This window comes from Arabidopsis thaliana, chromosome 3 (genome assembly GCF_000001735.4).
Source record: "Arabidopsis thaliana chromosome 3, partial sequence".
In the NCBI taxonomy this organism is placed as follows: domain Eukaryota; kingdom Viridiplantae; phylum Streptophyta; class Magnoliopsida; order Brassicales; family Brassicaceae; genus Arabidopsis; species Arabidopsis thaliana.
In genome coordinates, this window is record NC_003074.8 from 3,885,502 (window position 1) to 3,905,106 (window position 19,605).

Sequence of the window (19,605 nt, forward strand, 5' to 3'; positions counted from 1 at the left end):
CAATAAATTTGAGGTTCCTGAGGTGAGAAAAATAAATGGGCCATTTTTCTCATGTTTTTTAGAAAGAAAATAAAAATTTTGACCCAAATTTTAATGTATTTCATTAGCACCTCCAACACATGTCTAGTCGTCTAGAGCAGAGTCTGATTTTAATGAAGGTAGTTTAGATACCTTCAATGGAAATACAGTTAAGGAAATCCATTAATAATTTTATTTCTGTTCTTAGGGATAAGAGACCTAGTTACTATAAAATAAGTTGAATTAAAAGCCATAATAAGGTAACTAATAAATGTTTGTAGAAAATAATTTGTAAAAAGGGTATAAAAAGGTTTATATGAAACTTGTATCCTCATTTACTCAGTAGCCAAAAAGGATCAAGCAGAGAGAGTTCGCACTCCCAAGGTTTCTTTCTGCATATTTCTCTTTTCTATCTTCTTCTCTGTAGATGATCAAATGTTCGATATCGTGTCTTAGTTTCCGCGATTACTGTGTTCATCCATTTCTTGGTCTTTTCTGAATTCAAAGGACCTATTATTTCGAGTTCATAGATCGCTTGCCACTTTGTGTACGTCATTGTGAGTGATTGTCTTGTTATCTCCTAGGGTTTCTTTGGTTCCTTGTGGCTCATTCTCTGTTTTTTTTTTGTAGTAGAAAGCTTGGCGTTGAAGAAAGTGTGTGCAAATGGAAGTGAAAAAGTTAAGAGTCGCCAAGTGGAAGAAAGAGCGTCTTCGTAGATCATTGATGAAGGCCGAGTCTAAAGCCTCTGATGTATTGTCCTTCACGCTATCATGGAGAGATCTAGAATCTCATTTTGATTCAATTGAATCAGATCTTGTGAAGAGGTCACAAGAAATAGAGTCGAAGGAGAAACATCTAGAGAAGAGGTCACATGAGTTAGAGTCAAAAGGAAAAATTCTGGAGAAAAGGGCTCGAGAGATTAATACAGCTGATGGATTTAGAAGAGACTTTGAAGAAAAGCAGAGGAAACTAGATAGGCTAAAGAGAGAGATCGAATCTGAGGAAAAGAAACGTTTTCTGGTTCAGAAATTGAACCGAGAACGTAAGTTTGAGCTAAAGCGGACAAGAGAGCAAGTGGAAGCGTTGCAGAAGAATGATATGAAACTGGATGTTAAACATTCCAAGGAGATGTCGGAGGAGCTACTGGTTCAACAGGAGAAGTACGAAGAGATCTTGAAGAAGAAGAAGTTGGAGGAGAAGAAACTTAAAGATTGTACCAGAGATCTTGCACTGAGAGAAGGAGACCTTCGATGGGTGAGTATGCGAATGACAAAGCGTTGTGAGGAACTGAGGTGGGAAAAGAAAAAGAATCTTGTGTTATGTAAACGTAACGAGGAAGCAGAAAGGAAGCTGAAACACTTGAACAGAGCACTAGAGGAGAAACAGAAAGAGGTCGATTTGATTGAGAAGAGACTCGGTGAATGGAGAGACGTGAAGGGAAGAGGAAACGGAGATACCAGTGGAGATGAATGAAGTTCAAAGAGAGCAACTATGTAATATAATAGGAGAAAACTAGCTCACATTCAAATATTTATATATTACATATGACAACAGATAAATGGAGTGTTCACAAACTAAATTTAAAACTGATGATAAAAGAATTTTTTTACATATTTGACAAAAACCAAAAAGGGAAATTTGTCTCTAACTCAATCAGGTTCCTTGGTTGAGTTTGTCAGACGACAAGAGTGTCTTTGCGAACCAAATTGCAGTGTCCCTAGCCGAGACACCATCTTCCCCAAATGGTGTAAGCAAACCAGCAAGTTCTTCATATTTCTCTTGCTTTACAAGCCCTGCACATTTCTCCAATAAACACTCTAATGCATCTGCCCTTTCTTTACTCTGCGGCGGACCCAATTTTGTGAGCTTACTTAGTACCGATGACATTTCACTCGCTGTTAGTTTCACCATCTTTGCTTTATCGCCCTCAAGGCTTCCAGACAAATGGTCTTTTGCTGCTGCAACTTCAGTAGATGAATGTGCAACACTAGAAATGGGCACTGTTATCTGTTCCTTTGGTTTAGGTAATGCCTCCTGAGTTTCAGCTTCTTCGATGGCTCTTGGAGGGGAACATGCTACTTCTTGTGCACTCACAACCCCAACATCAACATCACGTAACTGAGATTCCTCAGAGAATATATTTTCAGTTTCTTTTGGCAGAGCATTTTCTTCGGCTGGCGTTTCTGTAGAGTAAACTGCAATATCAGGATCAATTAAGCTCTCATCCGACTTCTGGCTTGTAAACTCAGAAATCTTCAATGTGTCACAGCTTGGATCGATTCTTTTTGTTTCAAGTTTGTCTTCTGCGCCATTCGTAGATGATGCCGGTTGCGATGAGCTGCTAGATCCAGTCTCTGTATTCGTCCAAAATGGATATAGATTTTCCAAACTGCGGGACACCTCGCTCTTCTCTCTTGAAACTCTTTCCTTTCCAAACTTTCCTGGCAATGAGTTTCTTCTTGCTTTATCCTTCGGACTATTTACCGGCTTTATCGGGAAAACCGGAAGATAAATAGGCGACAGGTTTTGGCATTGAAGAAGGTATGGTTGTAGAGATGGGTTTCTTAACAATTCGCAGGCCTGCAGGATAAATGTTACATAATCTTAGTTAAAATAGTCACCGTGGCAAACATCCATGATCCAACAATGAATATGTTCACAAACTTACTGTTGGCCGATATTCTGGTTTCTTCCTAAGCATAAGCTTTATCATTTGTTTCCTGTAACATGAAATAGTTGTGTCTTGTTTCATGCTGTTTGTGTTTGTATTAAAGAGAATCTTGTCAAATGAAAGAATAAGAAACTTACAAGGTAGAGGAGTAGACGATCGGAAGAGGAGACATAAGGGATCTGTTTATTTTATTGATGAGTCCAGCCATATCCTGTATATTTTCCTCAAAATTTAGTTTCAAAAAGTCATGAAAACATTACATTACAAAAAAGATATGATATAGGAAAAGCTTAAGGTAGGCCCACCGGAGCTTTAAACGCAGGCTGGTGTGCTGTAATTTCATACATACAACAACCTGAACAAAGCAGGATAAATGTGATTCCTTTTAATGACATAAAGAAGTCTACATTGTTCAAACTTAACTTACCCAGCGACCATATGTCAGATTTATATCCATATGGTTGATCTTCTAATACCTCAGGGCACATGCTGTTAGAGATACCCGAAACCTATGCAAAAAGTACTCTTAATTAGATAATCTAAAAAGAACTGACATTTGAGATACTAGATGTACAAATGGGTGCAGAGAGATACTATAAATAGAAAACAAAAAGGTATAGATAACACACCATGGAAACAGGCTTTTCTGGATTTATAAGTTTCGCCAGACCATAATTACCTGTGCCATGAGTAGAGATTAAAAGCTAACTAGTGCATAAAAAGACAAATATATAGTTTCCAATGAAGAGTAAATTCAGTATTCTCATTTATCATACCAAGCTGGACGTGATCATCTTTCGGCAGGAAAATATTTGAACACTGCATAGATAATCGATAATCAGAGAAGCCATTCTTCAAGAAATAACACAAAAAAGAATCACACATCAGCAAGAGTAATGTACTAGGATTTAAATATATACCGTTAGATCCATGTGAACTACACGGTTTGAGTGCAAATAGTTAACAGCCAGTAACAATTGTGCCAACCATTTAAAGATTCTCTGTAGAATCACATGAATAATCAGCAAAACAGTAACCTCACATATTTAATGTCGCAAAACAAGTGTAAAAGAAACAAAAGAATAAATTAAAAATAGAGAGATTACTTCCTCCGGGAATAATTTTCCTCTCGCTTTCTTAATAGCATTAGCCCTGATTTGGAAAAAACAAAATAGTTGTTAGTAATCCACGACGTGGATTTCGCTTTAGGCTGAGCCCCATAGAGAAAGATTACAAATACAGATTCCAAGGAATAACTCACATGTTCCCTCCCTCATAGTAAGCAGTAAAAATGCAGGCATTATTGTCCTGTGAAAAGAAAAAGAATCTGTGAAGAAATCCTTTTAACTTGTTCATATATGAACATTGAAATTCAACTTTTATACATTGTCAATCCAAGAATCTTCATAATGCACGATATAAGGATTCTTTAAGCTTGAGAGCAATTTCATCTGCAACACAAAAAGAAAAAGATGATGATTTTACAAGGGAATGAGAATTGCAAAGTTAAATGCCAAATAAACCAATTGCTCAAAACCCTGAATGAAAATAAGTGAAGTGTGTTTCCATACCAGATCATAATTTATAACAGCTCTGCTAATCTGAAGTTATCAGGTTAATACATTGCTCGAATAATGGAGAGACGAATATCAAAAACAAATGAATACCATATGCGTAGAAACAAATGAGCACCGAGAATCAATACAATAACTAGAGATATAAATATCACCTCATATGCTAATACATGTGTGAATAAAATAACTGATACAAAGATATGTCAAATGTCTTCCCCAATTTAAAGAGCATAGTTAACATAACGATTGAAGATTCAAAAGATCAACTAATAAAAGTCACATAGTTACCTCTTGTAAAGCGGTTTGCTTTAACTTGTCCGTGTGTTTCGCTAGGCAAATCTTCTTCATTGCATACCTAATCGATACAAGAAACTTTAAGACATGAAAGAAAGCAAGAGACCAACATACCACAAACAGGGTTTTTGATCAAAGAGAATGCAAACAAAAGAATAAAAATTGCTTTTTTAAAATTTATGGATTTGCAGATAGAAACTAATTTACAGAACCAAACTCATTCATTATAGACAAAACCCAAAACCTTGCATTTGTCCGTACAACACATACATAAAGCGTCTCCATTATTACTCGAATTTTTTTTAAAAAAATGAACAGTGTCTGCCCTAATTATTATGAAACAGAGCAAAAAGAATCTTACTTTTTGTCTTCAATATCATGAAGAACCACGAAATCGGAAGAGGACTTGCCTCTTCTAACCTGCTCCACGACATGATAGTTGTCGAGAGTGAACTTATGTTCCTCTTGACAGTCATTAGCCTCCATTTGCATGAAATCTTCAAAAAAGAAAAACCTTTCCCGGAGAAAAAAAGCTACAGAAACCCAATTTCACCTTGAAGAGCAGCTAAGGAAAACAGTAGAACGACAAGACAATCCAACCAAAAATCTTAGGGTTTCAGAAAGAGAAGAAGATAATGAAGAAGAACGTAAGTCTCTTGTAGTAGTGCCAAAATCAATGGAAGCCGACGACGACGGAGGAGGTATGTTGAAATCGCCCACCTATCAAGACTTTTATTTATGTCATTGGATTCTTTTTTTTTCTCCGGCACAGAATTTACTCTTTTTTCCCCTTTCCCTATGTACTAAGAAAAATATTATTTGTTGGCAAGTAACAAGTGACTATTTTAATTAAATAAAAAGTGAGTATTTTCCTCTCTTTTCTTTTCTTTTCTTTTTTGAGTAATGAATGTGTCGGTCGGCAATCGAATTTTAAATGTAGAAAAGTTGATTGAATAACGCTCACAAGAAAAATATATAAGAATTTTAAAGCACTCATTTGATTTTATCTTTCTGTTAAAGGAAATTGTTTTAAAGTTTGAACATGACTGGGGCATGGGGATTTATATGATTCTATAAAATACTATGTCATCTAGTGTGCTATTTGGCGAAATAACGATAGTGTATATTATGAATAATGTTCACTAATCATCATTTTATTTCCTTATTTGGGCTCAATACAAAAGGTTTTATTGGGGAAGGATTATTGAAAAGAAATATAAGTGTTGATATTATGTTGTGCTCAATCTATAGTCATCAACATAGATTGATTTTGGTGGAGAAAATTTAGTGTTGGTTGTTTATAGAGGTTGACCACTTAACCACCTCTTGATCATGATATAGGTCTCCACTGGTTTATACTCACTCGTGTGCCCGCCTCCCTATAAACCATGCAAAAACAACCTATCAATTAATTAAAACAACTAAGAAACATATATATGTATGTACCTAGTAAAAGCTTTTCATGCATATTGTATGTAAAAAACTTGCTTTGACAGTGGCAAATGTCATCTTATTCGCATAAGTCCTTGTGTATCTGCAAAAACAAAAAAAAAGAAAGTCAATCTCATAAGAGAATCATGCATGACTTATTGACTTGCATCAATGTCGTTGATCATTGAATTCGTATCCGGTAGAATGCATTTTGTTAAGAAAATAAATTGCTTCCTAGAGAGAACAATTAAACAAAAGAAAAGTAGTATAATAATAATACCCAGCAACTTGATTCTGAACCATCCATGGTCTCCAATCGTCAACAATGGAATAGTTGAGAGATCTTATCCATGCTTGAGTTCCAAGGAAAGGTACTAACATGTCGTGATCACCACTGTTTCACCATGAATGTACTAATGTTTATAAGCAATTGAAGCTTATATAAGAAATAAAGATGAATTGTATACTTGAGAAGCAAGCAAAGGTTAAAATTGTGTACCGACCTGAAGACGAGAGATCGATACCCTTCAATGCTAATATACTTATGATATGGCACACTACTCCTAATGTCCTTATTGTATGCGATTTCCGTATTACATCGTATCCATTTTCTTACGGTACCCTGCATGCAACCATATATTAGTCAACCATGTCCTGTGAAACTTTTTCTTTGTCCTCGACATTTATCAACTTATCATATACATATACCTCGTTCACTAGAAGAGCTTTGCGCACGCTTTTCTCATTTGCCCAATATTCAGATAGCGAATGCAGATTTGCCATCTGCAAAAGCAAAAAAATCTCTAATGGTCAAATGGTTTGTCATTATTCAAAGATGACATAACAAGTAGACCAAGAATGATTACTTACACAAGAATAAAGCCACATGCAGTCAGGTTTTAGAATATATTCTTCACTTATTCCAGAAACACACTATAAATATAAAACCACAACGTCTGAAATAAGTGATCTTCTTTAGTGACCATCAGTGATGTATTAATTGAATCATCTCCTTAGCTAATTAAATTCCAGAGAGTTTACCTTTTTAAAGTCTTCAAGGAGTTTCAAGCATTTTGTGTTACGAGGATTCACGCTAATATAATTCCCTTGACAACTTCTCTTTAGAGACTGCGAAAATCAGATAATAACTACTTTCTTTTAGTGACAAGAAAGACAAAACCATAAAATCCCAGATTTGGTACCTCATAGTGTTCATCAGAGATCAGTGCCTTTCCATGAGCAAATGGAATGCGAGAGTTAAGATCAATATCAGTGTCTGTTGCCGGGTTTCCGAGTACAAAGCCCTGTTGTTTAGTAGAGAGAAACAAGACGACGACTCTCAGTTATTATTGCAGAAAAATGTGTATATAACGTAAGAAGCAAGCGATACCGATGAACCTGAAGATTTATTTGAGGTTTGCTGTCTAAATGGTTTCCTGTGTGACAAATGGGAAACAATTGATAAGAAAATAATATAAGACTTAAAAGAAAATGGGATTGAAATGAAAGAAAGACATACCATTTGAGATTTCTTGAACGATGGTCGGAATGACAATACCGGAATAAGAATTTCCGGCGACATAGAGCGGATTGGATAAGAACTCAGGATGTTTGTCTAGCCACTGCACAACAAAACAAAAAAAAATGCTCAGTAAACGTGCATGCATCAAAAGATAGAGATGATTTAATAGACGCATTTTAAGTTTTCCATTCACCTTATGAAGAAACTCGTTGACCGGCTTAGCTACCCCTGTGTCACTTGGTATATCAGCAAGTGGATTTCTGGAGTAGGAGAAGCCAGTCCCAACAGGCTGATCCAAATAGAGAATGCTCGCCACCTGACACGAAGCAATGATGATCCAATACTTTAAGAAGATGAAGATTCATTGGGTTTGTGTTCATGAGTACACTACTAAAATATCGTATATTACCTTAGTCCATGCATATGTGGTAGAGACCAAAGAGGGGATACTTCCATTGTATTCCTCAGCCTTGAAAGCAATTGGCCCTGCGTTTTTGTTTTTGGTAGTTGTTTGCAATTCAAACAAGTCACTAATTCTGATCAAGTGATAAAGAAAGAATGAAAAGTTTTTGGATTTTACCATTCTCATAAATAAGAGCAGTGAACGAAGAACAGAAAGGACCTCCACTTAACCAGAGAAGAAGAGGGTCTTTCTCTGGATTACTCTCAGATTTGATGAAGTAGTAGAACATTTGATCTTTCTCTGCCTCACCCACACCAATGTACCTTACTCATTCAACACCAAAACTCAGAACACACATATATATAGTCATACATTATCAGGATAATAAGAAGAGGAACCTACCCGGTCTCGAGCTCGAAAGGAAGAGGGCCTTGGAAACCAGGAAGAAATCTGATGGTAGATCCTGAATCAACAAGCTGAATCAAAACAAGTAGAAGATGAAACTTGAGTATCCATGACAAGTAGTAGCACTCTTTCCCCATTCTCTTTGATCAAAAGTTTTTGAATTTCTTTCACAATAGAGATAATTTATTGAAATATATAGTAACCATACAAGGCCAAAGCCTGATAAACAAAAAAGCCCCACAACATTGAAAGTCTACACAGTTTGCAAAATGCAATTCATCACAAAAACATTGACAGAGACAGGTCATATTCTCCTAAGAAGAAATGAGCCGCGTAGAGTTACCAAAAGACACAACAAAACAACAAGTGGAAGACATGCAAGATTAGTTACAGAGTATACTAGTGATGAAGTCTAGTGCCTTGTACAAAAGCATCTGAAAACAAGATGGACATTTTTGTCTCCACCAAAATCACAAGTGTAATCTATCTTTTTTTTTTTTTGGTAAAAGGTGAAAGATTTATACCATTTTCAAGTTTGCGACAGCATACAGAGAAAACAAAGAAGAAAGAAAAACCAAAAACTATGCTCTAGAGACCTGCTTTATGCTTTAGCTTCTCTCTGTATGCTGTCGCAAAACCAAAAGTAAAGTTTAATTAGTTACAGACCTTACTCAAGTTAAGAAATACCTCTACATAAATCTTCCAGCTTCACTTACGTCGAGACCGGAGCACGATCGACTGCTCAAAATAAATTCGTCGAACCAAATCATTTAACAGGCATTGCAGGCCATGTACAATAAATTACATACAAAAACAAACTGTTGGGAACTTAAAGGATTACTCTTTGAAGCAAAACTTGTTGTTTTCTTTTTTTTTTGGTAAGACAATAATTTATTCATATGCGTTATCTGCCACGTGGCTTTATTTAAAATAGACTTTGTTTTATGAAGTTGAATTGAAGAAAAGAGGATGCAGACAGAAATTAGGGTTCATTCATACATACTCAAAAATTAATAGACGGGAATGGAACTAGAGTTCAAGTGTTCCGATGTTGGAGTATGGAAGGAGGCTCTGTCTTCGTACGATTCCCGAATCGAATCACTGAACAAACCAGAACTCGTCTCTCTCGACCAATTCTACCGCATCAAACTCCCTTGTCTTCTTCACGACCGAGACCCTAACCCTTACCTCACTACTTCCGAGCTTTCTCAACTCATGAAATGGAAGCTCTCTCGTGGAAAATGGCGGTACTTGATCTCTCTGTCTCTACAATCTTATATTTTTGCCTAATTCCTCAATTCTACTTTACCTTTTTGGGTTTAATGGTAATCTTCCTTTCCTCGAAGGCCGCGTCTGCTGGACTTCGTGTCGTCTCTAGACGATTCAGTGGTGAAATCTGCTTCTGAGAAAGCTTTTAAATCGCTTCCTGACATCTCCAAGGCTGTGAAAGAGCTCACTGTGCTTAAGGGCGTTGGTGCTGCCACCGCATCCGCCGTTCTTGCTGCTTACGCCCCTGACATTGCACCATTTATGTCCGACGAGGTACACTTCTCTTTCAGTCATCAGATAGTAGCAATGAAGAATCCTGATTTTTGGCTCTGTTTTTAATTTGGTAAACTTTAATGTGGAAGGAAAGGCAATGGAGGTGGCTCTTGGGAACTCAAAGGATTACTCTTTGAAACAATACTTGTTGTTTGCAACTAAGCTACAAGATAAAGCAAAGGTTAATTACTTAGTCTCTCTAGACAATTGTCTGTATATATATATATTATGTGTTCTAAGTTTTATTACAACTAGGATGATTCTTGAAACATGTTGATTTTGTCAAATTTTTTTGTTAATTTCAAATTTTCAAGTGATCTGAAAATCCTTGAAAATGTTGAGAGCGTATAGATTGAAATTTGGACTCTTGAATCAGATATGGATTGTTGTTGTAGGAATTAAAGTTGAAGGGAGAGTGGGATGGGCCTTCAGATATTGAAAGAGCTCTATGGAGTTGTACTGTGCGTGCAAAGTCACAGCCAGAGAAGAGCTCTTCCGGGAAGAAAAGAAAACGGTAGGTGATAATATTTCTATCCAGTTCACCTTCCATCCATTTTTAAGATCAACCATATGTCAGCAGCTCTTCTGGAAGTCATATCCGTAATTGTTCAACTGTAGTAAGTGTTCTCGAATGTTTTATCAAAATGCTGAGTATTTAGCGGAATCATATAACTTGAAGGGAAAAAATGGATACTTTACATTTTCAGATATCTTCCAAATTAACATTGAAGGTGGGAATCGAATCCTATATTTAAGGGAGGACGATGATTCTATTTTGACTTGTTCAAAAGACTGATTCAATAGGTTATGAGGGTAGAGTTATAGGGGGAGAAAAACAAAACAGAGGATATGTTGTGTCCCATTTAACTAAACTGATTTTGGCATGTATTATAGCTGATAGGTTGTTACTTGTTACAGAATTTGGCCACTTATCCATCCCTTGAACATGATTGATCTTTCCTCTGCCGACCCTATAAATCAAACCCACAAAAAATTAACAGACTCCAAGTACAAAGCCTTTTTTCTCCCCATTTATGTAATGCATGGCAATAAGTGATGTTTTCTGATAAATAGTCTTAGCACCTAAAATGTATTTCAGATGATACATCAAACCAAACACTTTCGGTTTCAACATTAACAAGATCACTTGAGGAGTAAGTTTTGTGTGTTTAAAGAAGTTGGCCACTTATCCACCTCTTGAACAAGATTGAATTCTCATCTGGTTTATAGTCTAACGTGTGCCCGCCACCCTACAAATCAAACCAACAAACCGATTTAACAATGTGATGTAAAAAAGCTTTGCATTTTTGTCAATAGAAAATGTGGATATAGGAGTCACTTTCACAGTAGCAAATGTCATCTTATTAGCGTAAGTCGTAGTGTATCTGCAAATGAAAAAATGTTGGATAAGCAGCTTATACAAATGAAGAAAAGAAACCAACAACCAAAAGAAAAAATGGTATATATACCCAGCGACTTGATCAAGTATCATCCATGGCCTCCATTTGTCAATAATGGAATAGTTGAGAGATCTTATCCAGTCTTGAGTTCCAACGTAAGGTGTTAGCATGTCGTGATCACCACTATTCACCAAACACACCAATACCAGAAAAAAATTACAGACAACTAATAAAAACACAAGCCTTATAGTTAAATTTGTGTATTGACCTGAAGATAAGAGATCGATAGCCTTGGATGCTGTTCTTCTTATGGTATGGTATGCTGCTTTTAATGTCTTTATTGTTTTGCAAAGTCCATTTACATCGTTCCCATCTACCTGTAGTACCCTGCAATAAAAAGTCCTCATATATAGAGTTTGATCATCAGACTTTATCAATGATCTTATGATAAACTTGTCAAATACCTCCACAACTTTAAGTGCTCTGCGTACGCTCTCGTTATTAGCCCAGTAATCGGATAGCATAGACCGATACGACTGCGAAAGCAACTTTGTAAATATTCTTCTCTTGTGGTTTAGTTTAGTGGCTAGTGCAAAATCTACCAAGATGCTTACATGGCAATCAGGAGATGTAAGGTCACATTTTGGTACGAGGATAAGATTTTCATATATTCCAGAAACACACTGTATTTATCCCACAAATTCTAAGTTAGTGAATAGTGATTATAACTTTTTACCATTGTACCAACTAAATTTTCAGATTGTTTACGTTGTCATAGTCTTTTATGAGTTCCAAGCATTCTGTGTTAAGAGGATCTACAAAAATATAGTTTCCTCCACAAGTTCTCTTCATCGACTACAAAAATAAGAGTTTGTTAACAATAATTCATTGTGGTGACAAGAGAGCAAAAGCATCCTAGATTTTGTAATGATACCTCATAGAGTTCATTAGAGATAAGTGCCATTCCATGAGCAAATTGAATACGAGAATTTCTATCAAGATCATAGTCTGTTACCGGACTTCCGAGCACATAGCCCTGTTTTTGATGGTGCCAAATAACTCTTCAATTCTTAGTGCTCCATAAGGTATAATATAGAAATAATTAATGGCAAGTACACTTGAACCTGAAGCCTTATTTGAGGTTTGCCGTAAATACAATTTCCTGTGATAAATTGGTGAAATAGAGGGTCAACAAACTGATGTCAAAGAAAAGGGCTTGCATAGGAACTGACGTGATAAACACTTACCATTTGAGATTTCTTGAACGATGACCGGAACCATCTTACCGGAATAAGAATTTCCACCGGCATAGAAAGGGTTGGAGAAATACTCAGGATGCTTGGTTAGCCACTGCACAACAAACCAAACAAAAACTCTAAAGTGCATAGATAGTAAAGAAAGATGCCTTAGTGGACAATTTGAGTTTTCCCATTACTTTACGAAGAAACTCATCGACCCGCTTAGCTGATCCTGTGTCACTTGGTATATCAGCAAGTGGATTTCTTGAGTAGGAGAAGCCAGTCCCAACAGGTTGATCTAAATAGATTATATTCGCAACCTGAAAAGAAGCAATGATTCTTAAACTTGAAGCTGAAACATTAAGATTTATTTCATTGAGTTTGTTATCATGAATTAAATTTCTCTAACCTTTGTCCATGAATATGTAGTAGAGACCAACGTGGGGATACTTCCATTGTACGCCTCAACCTTGAAACCAAGTGGCCCTGATTGTTTTTATTTCAGTTCAAACAAGTCACTTAATATTCTGCAGAGGAATATTAAGAATGAGTAAAAGAAGATTTACCGTTCTCATATATAAGACCAGTGAAAGAAGAGCAACCAGGTCCTCCACTTAGCCAGAGAAGAAGAGGGTCTGTTTTTGGATTGCTCTCAGATTTGATGAAGTAGTAGAACATTTGATCTTCATCTTCCTCACCAACACCAATGTACCTTAATGATTTAACTCCAAAACTTAGAGAACACAGAGTCATACATCATAAGGCTAATATGAAGAGGAACAAACCCGGTTTCGAGCTCGAAGGGAAGAGGGCCTTCAAAACCAGGAAGATATTTGATGATAGAACTTGAATCAGCATGCTTAGTCAACAGAAGCACAAGTTGCAGCAGCAGCAACTTGGGTATCCATGAACCCATTCTTTTTCTTGTCTTAAGTTTTTGAGTTTAAAGACAAAACATCTTTATCTTGGAAAACAGAGACGTTGACCCAAACAAACATCTTTTAGTCTTTGTTTAGTTGTTCCGTCTGCAACTGGTTAAAGAAAATAAAACTAGGTTTTTGAAATGAAAATTTGAGCACGTGATCATGCACGTGGAAGGGACAAAGTCGCGCGTAAAGTGTTTTGCAGTTTGCACGTGGGACAGACGAATTAATTTTCAACTTATTTAAACTATTATTGTTAAGGTTAGCATCTCTGTATAAGTTTTAAGTGAGAATAATACTTCTGTATAAGTCTTAAGGTAGACATAAAAGGGTGCCTTCTTTTGATCAAAGTACTAGAGAAAACAGTAGTTACGTAGACATTAACTTTTCTTTGGTCTATAATGTTGTCTTATGATAAACAGTGTAACATTGACTTCAGATGGGAAAACTATATATATCAAACCAAACACTTTTGGCTTCAACATCAATAAGATCACCCCAAGTGTGTTTAAAGAGGTTGACCACTTATCCACCTCTTGAACAAGATTGAATTCTCTTCTGGTTTATATTCCAACGTATGCCCACCTCCCTATAATAACCAAACCCACAAACCAATTACAACTGATGTAAAACAGCTTTCAATTTTTATATTGACAAAAAAAATTAAAATGTGGATAAAAGAACATACTTTCACAGTGGCAAGTGTCATCTTATTGGCATAAGTCTTGGTGTATCTGCAAATAACAAAAGTTTGATTTCATCGGATGAGCAGCTTATATATGCAAATGGAAACAATAACAAAAAGAGAAGATGAAAAAGAAATGGTTATATATATACCCGGCTACTTGATCGAGTATCATCCATGGCCTCCATTTTTCAGTAATGGAATAGTTGAGAGATCTTATCCATGCTTGAGTTCCAAGGAAAGGGATTGTCATATCGTGATCACCGCTACTCAACAGAAAGACCATGCCAGAAAAAAAAAAGCTTACAAAAAAACTAATTAATGAAAGCACAAGCTTGTAAATCAGTTTAATTTTGTGTACCTAATGACTAGAGATCGATAGCCTTTGATGCTGTTATTCATATGGTACGGTATGCTGCTTTTAATGTCTTGATTGCTACGCACGCTTAGATCACATCGTTCCCATTTCCCTTTACTCCCCTGAGATCAAAATATTCTTAGAGTTTGATAAACAGATTTTACCAACGATCTAATCATAAACTTGTCATATACCTCCACAACTTTGAGTGCTCTGCGGACAATCTCGTTATTTGCCCAATATATAGATAGCAAATACCGATACGTCTGCAAAAAGCAACCTTGTCAATATTCTTCTATAACGGTTAGTTAAGTGGTTTGCCATTGATCGAAAGATAAACAGAGATACAAGTTGGAGTCCCTTACATAACAATCAGGGGATGTAGTCTCACATTTTGGTTTTAGAATGAGTTCTTGATATATTCCAGAAACACACTGTAAAAATAACCACAAATTTAAGTGAGTTATTTTCTTTCTTTTTTATCATTCACGCCAACTAAATTGCAGATTGTGTGTAAACCTTGTGATAATCTTTGATGAGTTTCAAGCATTCTGTGTTAAGAGGATCTACAATACTATAGCTTCCTCCACAGCTTCTCTTCAACGACTACAAAGTAAGATATTTGAACTGGTTTGTCAACTACTTTGTTGTGCTGAAAGGAGACAAAATATATATCCTAAGTTATGTAACTGTACCTCAAAGAGTTCATCAGAGATGAGTGCTACTCCATGAGCAAATGGAATGCGAGAGTCTTTATCATGATCATAGTATGCTACCGGGTTTCCGATCACATAGCCCTGTTTTTGGTGGTTCAAACAAATAGCTCTTTAATTATAATGTTCAATATTGGAAATAATGTAAGAAGCAAGCATATAGTAATGAACCTGAAGATTTATTTGAGGTTTGCAGCATATATAATTTCCTGTGATGTAATAAATGATCAAGAAACTAGATTCAAAGAAAAGGGCTTGCATATATAGGGATTGAAGTGGTAAAACTTACCATTTGAGATTTCTTGAACGATAGCCGGAATCACCTTACCGGAATAAGAATTTCCGGTGACATAGAAAGGATTGGAGAAATAATCAGGATGCTTAGCTAGCCACTGCACAACAAATTACCAACAAATAACGAAATCTCCAAAAGTCAATGCATAATTAAAGATAGATGCTTTGAGTTTGATACTTTGATCTTTACCTTACGAACAAACTCGTTGACCAGCTTAGCTGATCCTGTGTCACTTGGTCTATCAGCAAATGGATTTCTTGAGTAGGAGAAGCCTGCCCCAACAGGTTGATCTAAATAGATTATATTCGCAACCTGAAAAGGAGCAATGATTCTTAAACTTGAAGATGAAACATTAAGATTTCATTGAGTTTGTTATCATGAATAAAATTTCTCTAACCTTTGTCCATGAATATGTAGTAGAGACCAACGTGGGGATACTTCCATTGTACGCCTCAACCTTGAAACCAAGAGGCCCTAATTTTTTTTATTTCAATTCAAACAAGTCACTTAATATTCTGCAGACGAAAATCAGAAAGTGTTAAAGAAGATTCATTACCGTTCTCATAAACAAGACCAGTGAAAGAAGAGCAACCAGGTCCTCCACTTAGCCAGACAAGAAGAGGATCTTCTTCTGGATTGCTCTCAGATTTAATGAAGTAGTAGAACATTTGATCTTCATCTTCATCACCAACACCAATGTACCTGAATGATTTAACTCCAAAACTTAGAGAACACAGAGTCATACATCATAAGGCTAATATGAAGAGGAACAAACCCGGTTTCGAGCTCGAAGGGAAGAGGGCCTTCAAAACCAGGAAGATATTTGATGATAGAACTTGAATCAGCATGCTTAGTCAACAGAAGCACAAGTTGCAGCAGCAGCAACTTCGGTATCCATGAACCCATTCTGTTTTTTCTTAAGTTTTTGAGTTTTATGAAAAAACATCTTTTATCTTCAAAAATCAAAACAGAGACGTTGACACAAACAAAAATCTTTTAGTCTTTGTTTAGTTTAATATCTGTTAGTCTTTGTTTAATTTGACATCTTTTAGTCTTTGTCTAATTTGTTCCGTCTGCAACTGGTTAAAGGATAGAAAACTAGGTTTTTGAACGTGGAAGGGACAAATTCGCGTGTAAAGTGCTTTGAAGTTTGCACATGGGACAAAGCCGGACAAAGACAAATCAATTTTTGAACTTCATTAAACATTTATAATTGTTAAGGTTATTGACATCTCTGTATAAGTTTTAAGTGATCATAATATACTTTTTAGCAGGTAGGAGTTAAAAGGTGCATTCTTTTGATCAAAGTGCTAGAAAAAACCCACGAGTAGTTACGTAGACAAAAAATTGTTTTTTTATATATTTTCTTCTAGATTATAATGCAACATTGACTTCAGATGGGAATACTATATCAAACCAAACACTTTGGGCTTCAACATCAATAAGATCACTCCAAGTGTGTTTAAAGAGGTTGACCACTTATCCACCTCTTGAACAAGACTGAGTTCTCCTCTGGTTTATATTCCAATGTGTGCCCACCTCCCTATAATAAACCAAACCCACAAACCAATTAATAAACTGGTGTAAACAAGCTTTGCATTTTTGTTTGACATATAAATGTGGATAAAAGAACATACTTTCACAGTGGCAAGTGTCATCTTATTGGCATAAGTCTTGGTGTATCTGCAAATAACAAAAGTTTGATTTCGTCGGATGAGAAGCTTATATACAACAAAAAAAGAAGATGTAAAAGAAATGGTTATATATATATACCCGGCGACTTGGTCGAGTATCATCCAAGGTCTCCATTTTTCAGTAATGGAATAGTTGAGAGATCTTATCCATGCTTGAGTTCCAAGGAAAGGGATTGTCATATCGTGATCACCGCTATTCAACAGAAACACCATACCAGAAAAAAAAGCTTACAAAAAAACAAATCAATGAAAGCAAAAAGCTTGTAAAGAAGTTTATTATTGTGTACCTAATGACTAGAGATCGATATCCTCTGATGCTGTTATTGATATGGAATGGTATGCTGCTTTTGATGTCTTGGTTGCTAAGCACTCTATAATCGCATCGTTCCCATGTCCCTTTACTCCCCTGAGATCAAAATCTTCTTAGAGTTTGATCAACAGATATTTTACCAATGATCTTATCAAAAACTTGTCATATACCTTCACAACTTTGAGTGCTCTGCGGACAGTCTCGTTATCAGCCCAATATTCAGATAGCAAATACCGATACGTCTGCAAAAAGCAACCATGTCAATATTCTTCTCTAATGGTTAGTTAAGTGGTTTGCCATTGATCGAAATATAAACAGAGAGATACAACATACAAGTTGGAATCACTTACATAACAATCAGGAGATGTGTGCTCGCATTTTGATTTTAGAATAAGTTCTTCATATATTCCAGAAACACACTGTAAATAAATATAACCACAAATTCTAAGTTAGTTATTTTCTTTTTTTATATCATTCACGCCGACTAAATTGCAGATTGTGTGTAAACCTTGTCATAATCTTCGATGAGTTTCAAGCATTCTGTGTTAAGAGGATCTACAACACTGTAGCTTCCTCCACAACTTGCCTTCAACGACTACAAAGTAAAAAGAGATTTGAACTGGTTTTTCAACTACTTTGTTGTGGTGACAGGAGACAAACTATACAATATATCCTAAGTCATATATGTAATTGTACCTCAAAGAGTTCATCAGAGATGAGTGCTACTCCATGAGCAAATGGAATGCGAAAGTCTTTATCATGATCATAGTATGCTACCGGGTTTCCGATCACATAGCCCTGTTTTTTGGTGGTGTGCAAACAAATAGCTCTTTAATTATAATGTTCAATATTGGAAATAATGTAAGAAGCAAGCATATATATAGTAATGAACCTGAAGATTTATTTGAGGTTTGCAGCATATATAGTTTCCTGTGGTAAAATAAATGATCAAGAAACTAGAATCAAAGTAAAGGGCTTGCATATATAGGGGTTGAAGTGATAAAAACTTACCATTTGAGATTTCTTGAACGATGGCCGGAATCACCTTACCGGAATAAGAATTTCCAGTGACATAGAAAGGATTGGAGAAATACTCAGGATGCTTAGCTAGCCACTGCACAACAAATCACCAACAATAATAACGAAATCTCCAAAAGTCAATGCAGAAAGACAGATGCTTTGAGTTTTGGCCTTTACCTTACGAACAAACTCGTTGACCCGCTTAACTGATCCTGTGTCACTTGGTATATCAGCAAATGGATTTCTTGAGTAGGAGAAGCCAGTCCCAACAGGCTGATCCAAATATATTATGTTCGCCACCTGAGAAGAACCAATGGTCTTAAAACTTGAAGATGAAGAAGAGTTTCATTAGTTGGGTTTGTAATCAGGAGTACAAAACTGGTGTTTTACCTTAGTCCATGAATATGTGGTAGAAACCAACGTCGGTACACTTCCATTGTAAGTCTCAACCTTGAAAGCAAGTGGCCCTGATTTTTGTTTTTCAATTCAAACAAGTTACTGAATAGTATGCAGAGACGACAAATGAGAAAGAGTTAAGAGATTTTTATTTTACCATTCTCATAAACAAGACCAGAGAAAGAAGAGCAGCCAGGTCCTCCAGTTAACCAGACAAGAAGAGGGTCTTCTTCTGGATTGTTCTCAGATTTGATGAAGTAGTAGAACAGTTGATCTTCCTCTTTTTGACCAACACCAATATACCTTCATTATGTAACTCTAAAACTCAGAACACAGCGTCATACATACATTATAGGGGTAATATGGAAATGAAAATGCAGAGGAAAAGAACCCGGTTTCGAGCTCGAATGGAAGAGGGCCTTCAAAACCAGGAAGATATCTGATGATAGAACTTGAATCAGCATGTTGAATCAACACAAGCACACATTGCAGCAGCAGCAGCAACTTGAATATCCAGGAAGCCATTCTTGTTTTAGTTTTTGAGTTTTAACATTTTTTATATATACTCAAAACTCAAAAGCAGAGGCGTTGACCCAAAACAAAGATGGAATCTTTTCGGTTGAGTATGGTTCTATAAACCGGTCAATTGCAATATCTATACCCGAGACAATTCGGGTTAGTCTCTCTAACCAGTTCCAATTAATCTGTTTAGT

The 19,605-nt window shown here is 36.1% G+C and overlaps 7 protein-coding genes across 15 annotated transcripts; 2 read left to right on the forward strand and 5 right to left on the reverse strand.

Annotated features, from left to right (window-relative positions):
• Window positions 1–681: 681 nt before the first annotated feature.
• AT3G12190 (golgin family A protein) lies at window positions 682–1,491 on the forward strand (the record flags this gene model as incomplete). Its single annotated transcript, NM_112054.1, has 1 exon — window positions 682–1,491. One exon carries the CDS (start codon window positions 682–684, stop codon window positions 1,489–1,491), a length of 810 nt encoding a protein of 269 aa, NP_187826.1.
• Nek7 (NIMA-related kinase 7) lies at window positions 1,456–5,499 on the reverse strand. 4 transcript variants are annotated; one of them, NM_001202938.1, is made up of 14 exons: window positions 4,919–5,499; window positions 4,552–4,618; window positions 4,261–4,290; window positions 4,075–4,140; window positions 3,951–3,997; window positions 3,796–3,841; window positions 3,610–3,690; window positions 3,466–3,508; window positions 3,319–3,368; window positions 3,117–3,198; window positions 2,995–3,044; window positions 2,827–2,900; window positions 2,687–2,738; window positions 1,607–2,598 (listed from the first exon to the last, which is right to left on the reverse strand). In NM_001202938.1, the coding sequence occupies exons 1-14, from the start codon at window positions 5,047–5,049 to the stop codon at window positions 1,672–1,674; spliced, it is 1,746 nt and encodes a 581-aa protein (NP_001189867.1). In that variant the 5' UTR covers window positions 5,050–5,499; the 3' UTR covers window positions 1,607–1,671. The 4 variants fall into 4 exon arrangements, with proteins under 4 accessions (NP_187827.1, NP_001327416.1, NP_001189867.1 ...); NM_112055.5 differs by lacking the exon at window positions 4,261–4,290 and having other exon boundaries at window positions 1,456–2,598; window positions 4,919–5,430; NM_001337979.1 differs by having other exon boundaries at window positions 4,261–4,618.
• Window positions 5,500–5,658: 159 nt separating this feature from the next.
• Window positions 5,659–9,130, reverse strand: scpl17 (serine carboxypeptidase-like 17). Of its 3 annotated transcripts, none has more exons than NM_001337980.1 (15): window positions 9,006–9,130; window positions 8,316–8,389; window positions 8,091–8,236; window positions 7,920–7,996; window positions 7,704–7,826; window positions 7,508–7,610; window positions 7,387–7,424; window positions 7,191–7,292; window positions 7,030–7,116; window positions 6,859–6,921; window positions 6,697–6,771; window positions 6,492–6,610; window positions 6,269–6,382; window positions 6,046–6,091; window positions 5,659–5,936 (listed from the first exon to the last, which is right to left on the reverse strand). In NM_001337980.1, exons 3-15 carry the CDS (start codon window positions 8,200–8,202, stop codon window positions 5,856–5,858), a joined length of 1,140 nt encoding a protein of 379 aa, NP_001327414.1. In that variant the 5' UTR covers window positions 8,203–8,236; window positions 8,316–8,389; window positions 9,006–9,130; the 3' UTR covers window positions 5,659–5,855. The 3 variants fall into 3 exon arrangements, with proteins under 3 accessions (NP_001327414.1, NP_001327415.1, NP_187828.1); NM_001337981.1 differs by lacking the exon at window positions 9,006–9,130 and adding an exon at window positions 8,843–8,973 and having other exon boundaries at window positions 5,696–5,936; NM_112056.3 differs by lacking the exon at window positions 9,006–9,130 and having other exon boundaries at window positions 5,796–5,936; window positions 8,316–8,480.
• A 121-nt stretch (window positions 9,131–9,251) lies between these two features.
• On the forward strand, window positions 9,252–11,066 carry AT3G12210 (DNA binding protein). 2 transcript variants are annotated; one of them, NM_112057.3, is made up of 4 exons: window positions 9,252–9,565; window positions 9,665–9,860; window positions 9,955–10,041; window positions 10,256–11,066. In NM_112057.3, exons 1-4 carry the CDS (start codon window positions 9,342–9,344, stop codon window positions 10,376–10,378), a joined length of 630 nt encoding a protein of 209 aa, NP_566413.1. In that variant the 5' UTR covers window positions 9,252–9,341; the 3' UTR covers window positions 10,379–11,066. The 2 variants fall into 2 exon arrangements, with proteins under 2 accessions (NP_566413.1, NP_850569.1); NM_180238.2 differs by having other exon boundaries at window positions 9,277–9,565; window positions 9,950–10,041; window positions 10,256–10,540.
• Window positions 10,706–13,518, reverse strand: scpl16 (serine carboxypeptidase-like 16; the record flags this gene model as incomplete). Of its 3 annotated transcripts, NM_112058.4 has the most annotated exons (14): window positions 13,284–13,518; window positions 13,065–13,210; window positions 12,908–12,984; window positions 12,696–12,818; window positions 12,508–12,610; window positions 12,385–12,422; window positions 12,195–12,296; window positions 12,029–12,115; window positions 11,875–11,943; window positions 11,725–11,796; window positions 11,529–11,647; window positions 11,330–11,443; window positions 11,200–11,245; window positions 10,706–11,110 (listed from the first exon to the last, which is right to left on the reverse strand). In NM_112058.4, the coding sequence occupies exons 1-14, from the start codon at window positions 13,412–13,414 to the stop codon at window positions 11,030–11,032; spliced, it is 1,308 nt and encodes a 435-aa protein (NP_566414.3). In that variant the 5' UTR covers window positions 13,415–13,518. The 3 variants fall into 3 exon arrangements, with proteins under 3 accessions (NP_566414.3, NP_001327319.1, NP_001327318.1); NM_001337982.1 differs by having other exon boundaries at window positions 10,784–11,110; window positions 13,065–13,518; NM_001337983.1 differs by lacking the exons at window positions 11,875–11,943; window positions 12,029–12,115 and having other exon boundaries at window positions 11,030–11,110.
• A 344-nt stretch (window positions 13,519–13,862) lies between these two features.
• scpl14 (serine carboxypeptidase-like 14) lies at window positions 13,863–16,378 on the reverse strand (the record flags this gene model as incomplete). The annotated part of the gene is made up of 14 exons (NM_112059.2): window positions 13,863–14,010; window positions 14,110–14,155; window positions 14,259–14,372; window positions 14,468–14,586; window positions 14,659–14,730; window positions 14,830–14,898; window positions 14,984–15,070; window positions 15,160–15,261; window positions 15,349–15,386; window positions 15,467–15,569; window positions 15,662–15,784; window positions 15,870–15,946; window positions 16,029–16,174; window positions 16,248–16,378. The coding sequence occupies 14 exons, from the start codon at window positions 16,376–16,378 to the stop codon at window positions 13,930–13,932; spliced, it is 1,308 nt and encodes a 435-aa protein (NP_187831.1). The 3' UTR covers window positions 13,863–13,929.
• A 374-nt stretch (window positions 16,379–16,752) lies between these two features.
• SCPL15 (serine carboxypeptidase-like 15) lies at window positions 16,753–19,491 on the reverse strand. Its single transcript, NM_112060.3, has 14 exons — window positions 19,284–19,491; window positions 19,050–19,195; window positions 18,887–18,963; window positions 18,674–18,796; window positions 18,488–18,590; window positions 18,369–18,406; window positions 18,173–18,274; window positions 17,985–18,071; window positions 17,827–17,895; window positions 17,647–17,718; window positions 17,454–17,572; window positions 17,246–17,359; window positions 17,110–17,155; window positions 16,753–17,015 (listed from the first exon to the last, which is right to left on the reverse strand). Exons 1-14 carry the CDS (start codon window positions 19,415–19,417, stop codon window positions 16,935–16,937), a joined length of 1,311 nt encoding a protein of 436 aa, NP_187832.2. The 5' UTR covers window positions 19,418–19,491; the 3' UTR covers window positions 16,753–16,934.
• Window positions 19,492–19,605: the final 114 nt, after the last annotated feature.

Excerpts from the sequence above, each read along its gene's own strand:
- Nek7 (NM_001202938.1), bottom strand. The coding sequence starts at position 5,049 with ATGCAAATGGAGGCTAATGACTGTCAAGAGGAACATAAGTTCACTCTC. Across the intron at positions 3,842-3,950 it reads TACTATGAGGGAGGGAACAT|GGCTAATGCTATTAAGAAAG; the intron begins GTGAGTTATTCC and ends TTTCCAAATCAG. Across the intron at positions 3,691-3,795 it reads GAAAATTATTCCCGGAGGAA|AGAATCTTTAAATGGTTGGC; the intron begins GTAATCTCTCTA and ends GTGATTCTACAG.
- scpl17 (NM_112056.3), bottom strand. The coding sequence starts at position 8,455 with ATGGGGAAAGAGTGCTACTACTTGTCATGGATACTCAAGTTTCATCTT. Across the intron at positions 7,611-7,703 it reads TCAACGAGTTTCTTCATAAG|TGGCTAGACAAACATCCTGA; the intron begins GTGAATGGAAAA and ends TTTGTTGTGCAG. Across the intron at positions 6,092-6,268 it reads GTTCAGAATCAAGTTGCTGG|ATACACAAGGACTTATGCGA; the intron begins GTATTATTATTA and ends TTGTTTTTGCAG.
- AT3G12210 (NM_112057.3), top strand. The coding sequence starts at position 9,342 with ATGGAACTAGAGTTCAAGTGTTCCGATGTTGGAGTATGGAAGGAGGCT. Across the intron at positions 9,566-9,664 it reads CTCTCTCGTGGAAAATGGCG|GCCGCGTCTGCTGGACTTCG; the intron begins GTACTTGATCTC and ends CTTTCCTCGAAG. Across the intron at positions 10,042-10,255 it reads AGCTACAAGATAAAGCAAAG|GAATTAAAGTTGAAGGGAGA; the intron begins GTTAATTACTTA and ends TTGTTGTTGTAG.
- SCPL15 (NM_112060.3), bottom strand. The coding sequence starts at position 19,417 with ATGGCTTCCTGGATATTCAAGTTGCTGCTGCTGCTGCAATGTGTGCTT. Across the intron at positions 19,196-19,283 it reads CCATTCGAGCTCGAAACCGG|GTATATTGGTGTTGGTCAAA; the intron begins GTTCTTTTCCTC and ends TACATAATGAAG. Across the intron at positions 17,896-17,984 it reads TCATCGAAGATTATGACAAG|TGTGTTTCTGGAATATATGA; the intron begins GTTTACACACAA and ends ATTTATTTACAG.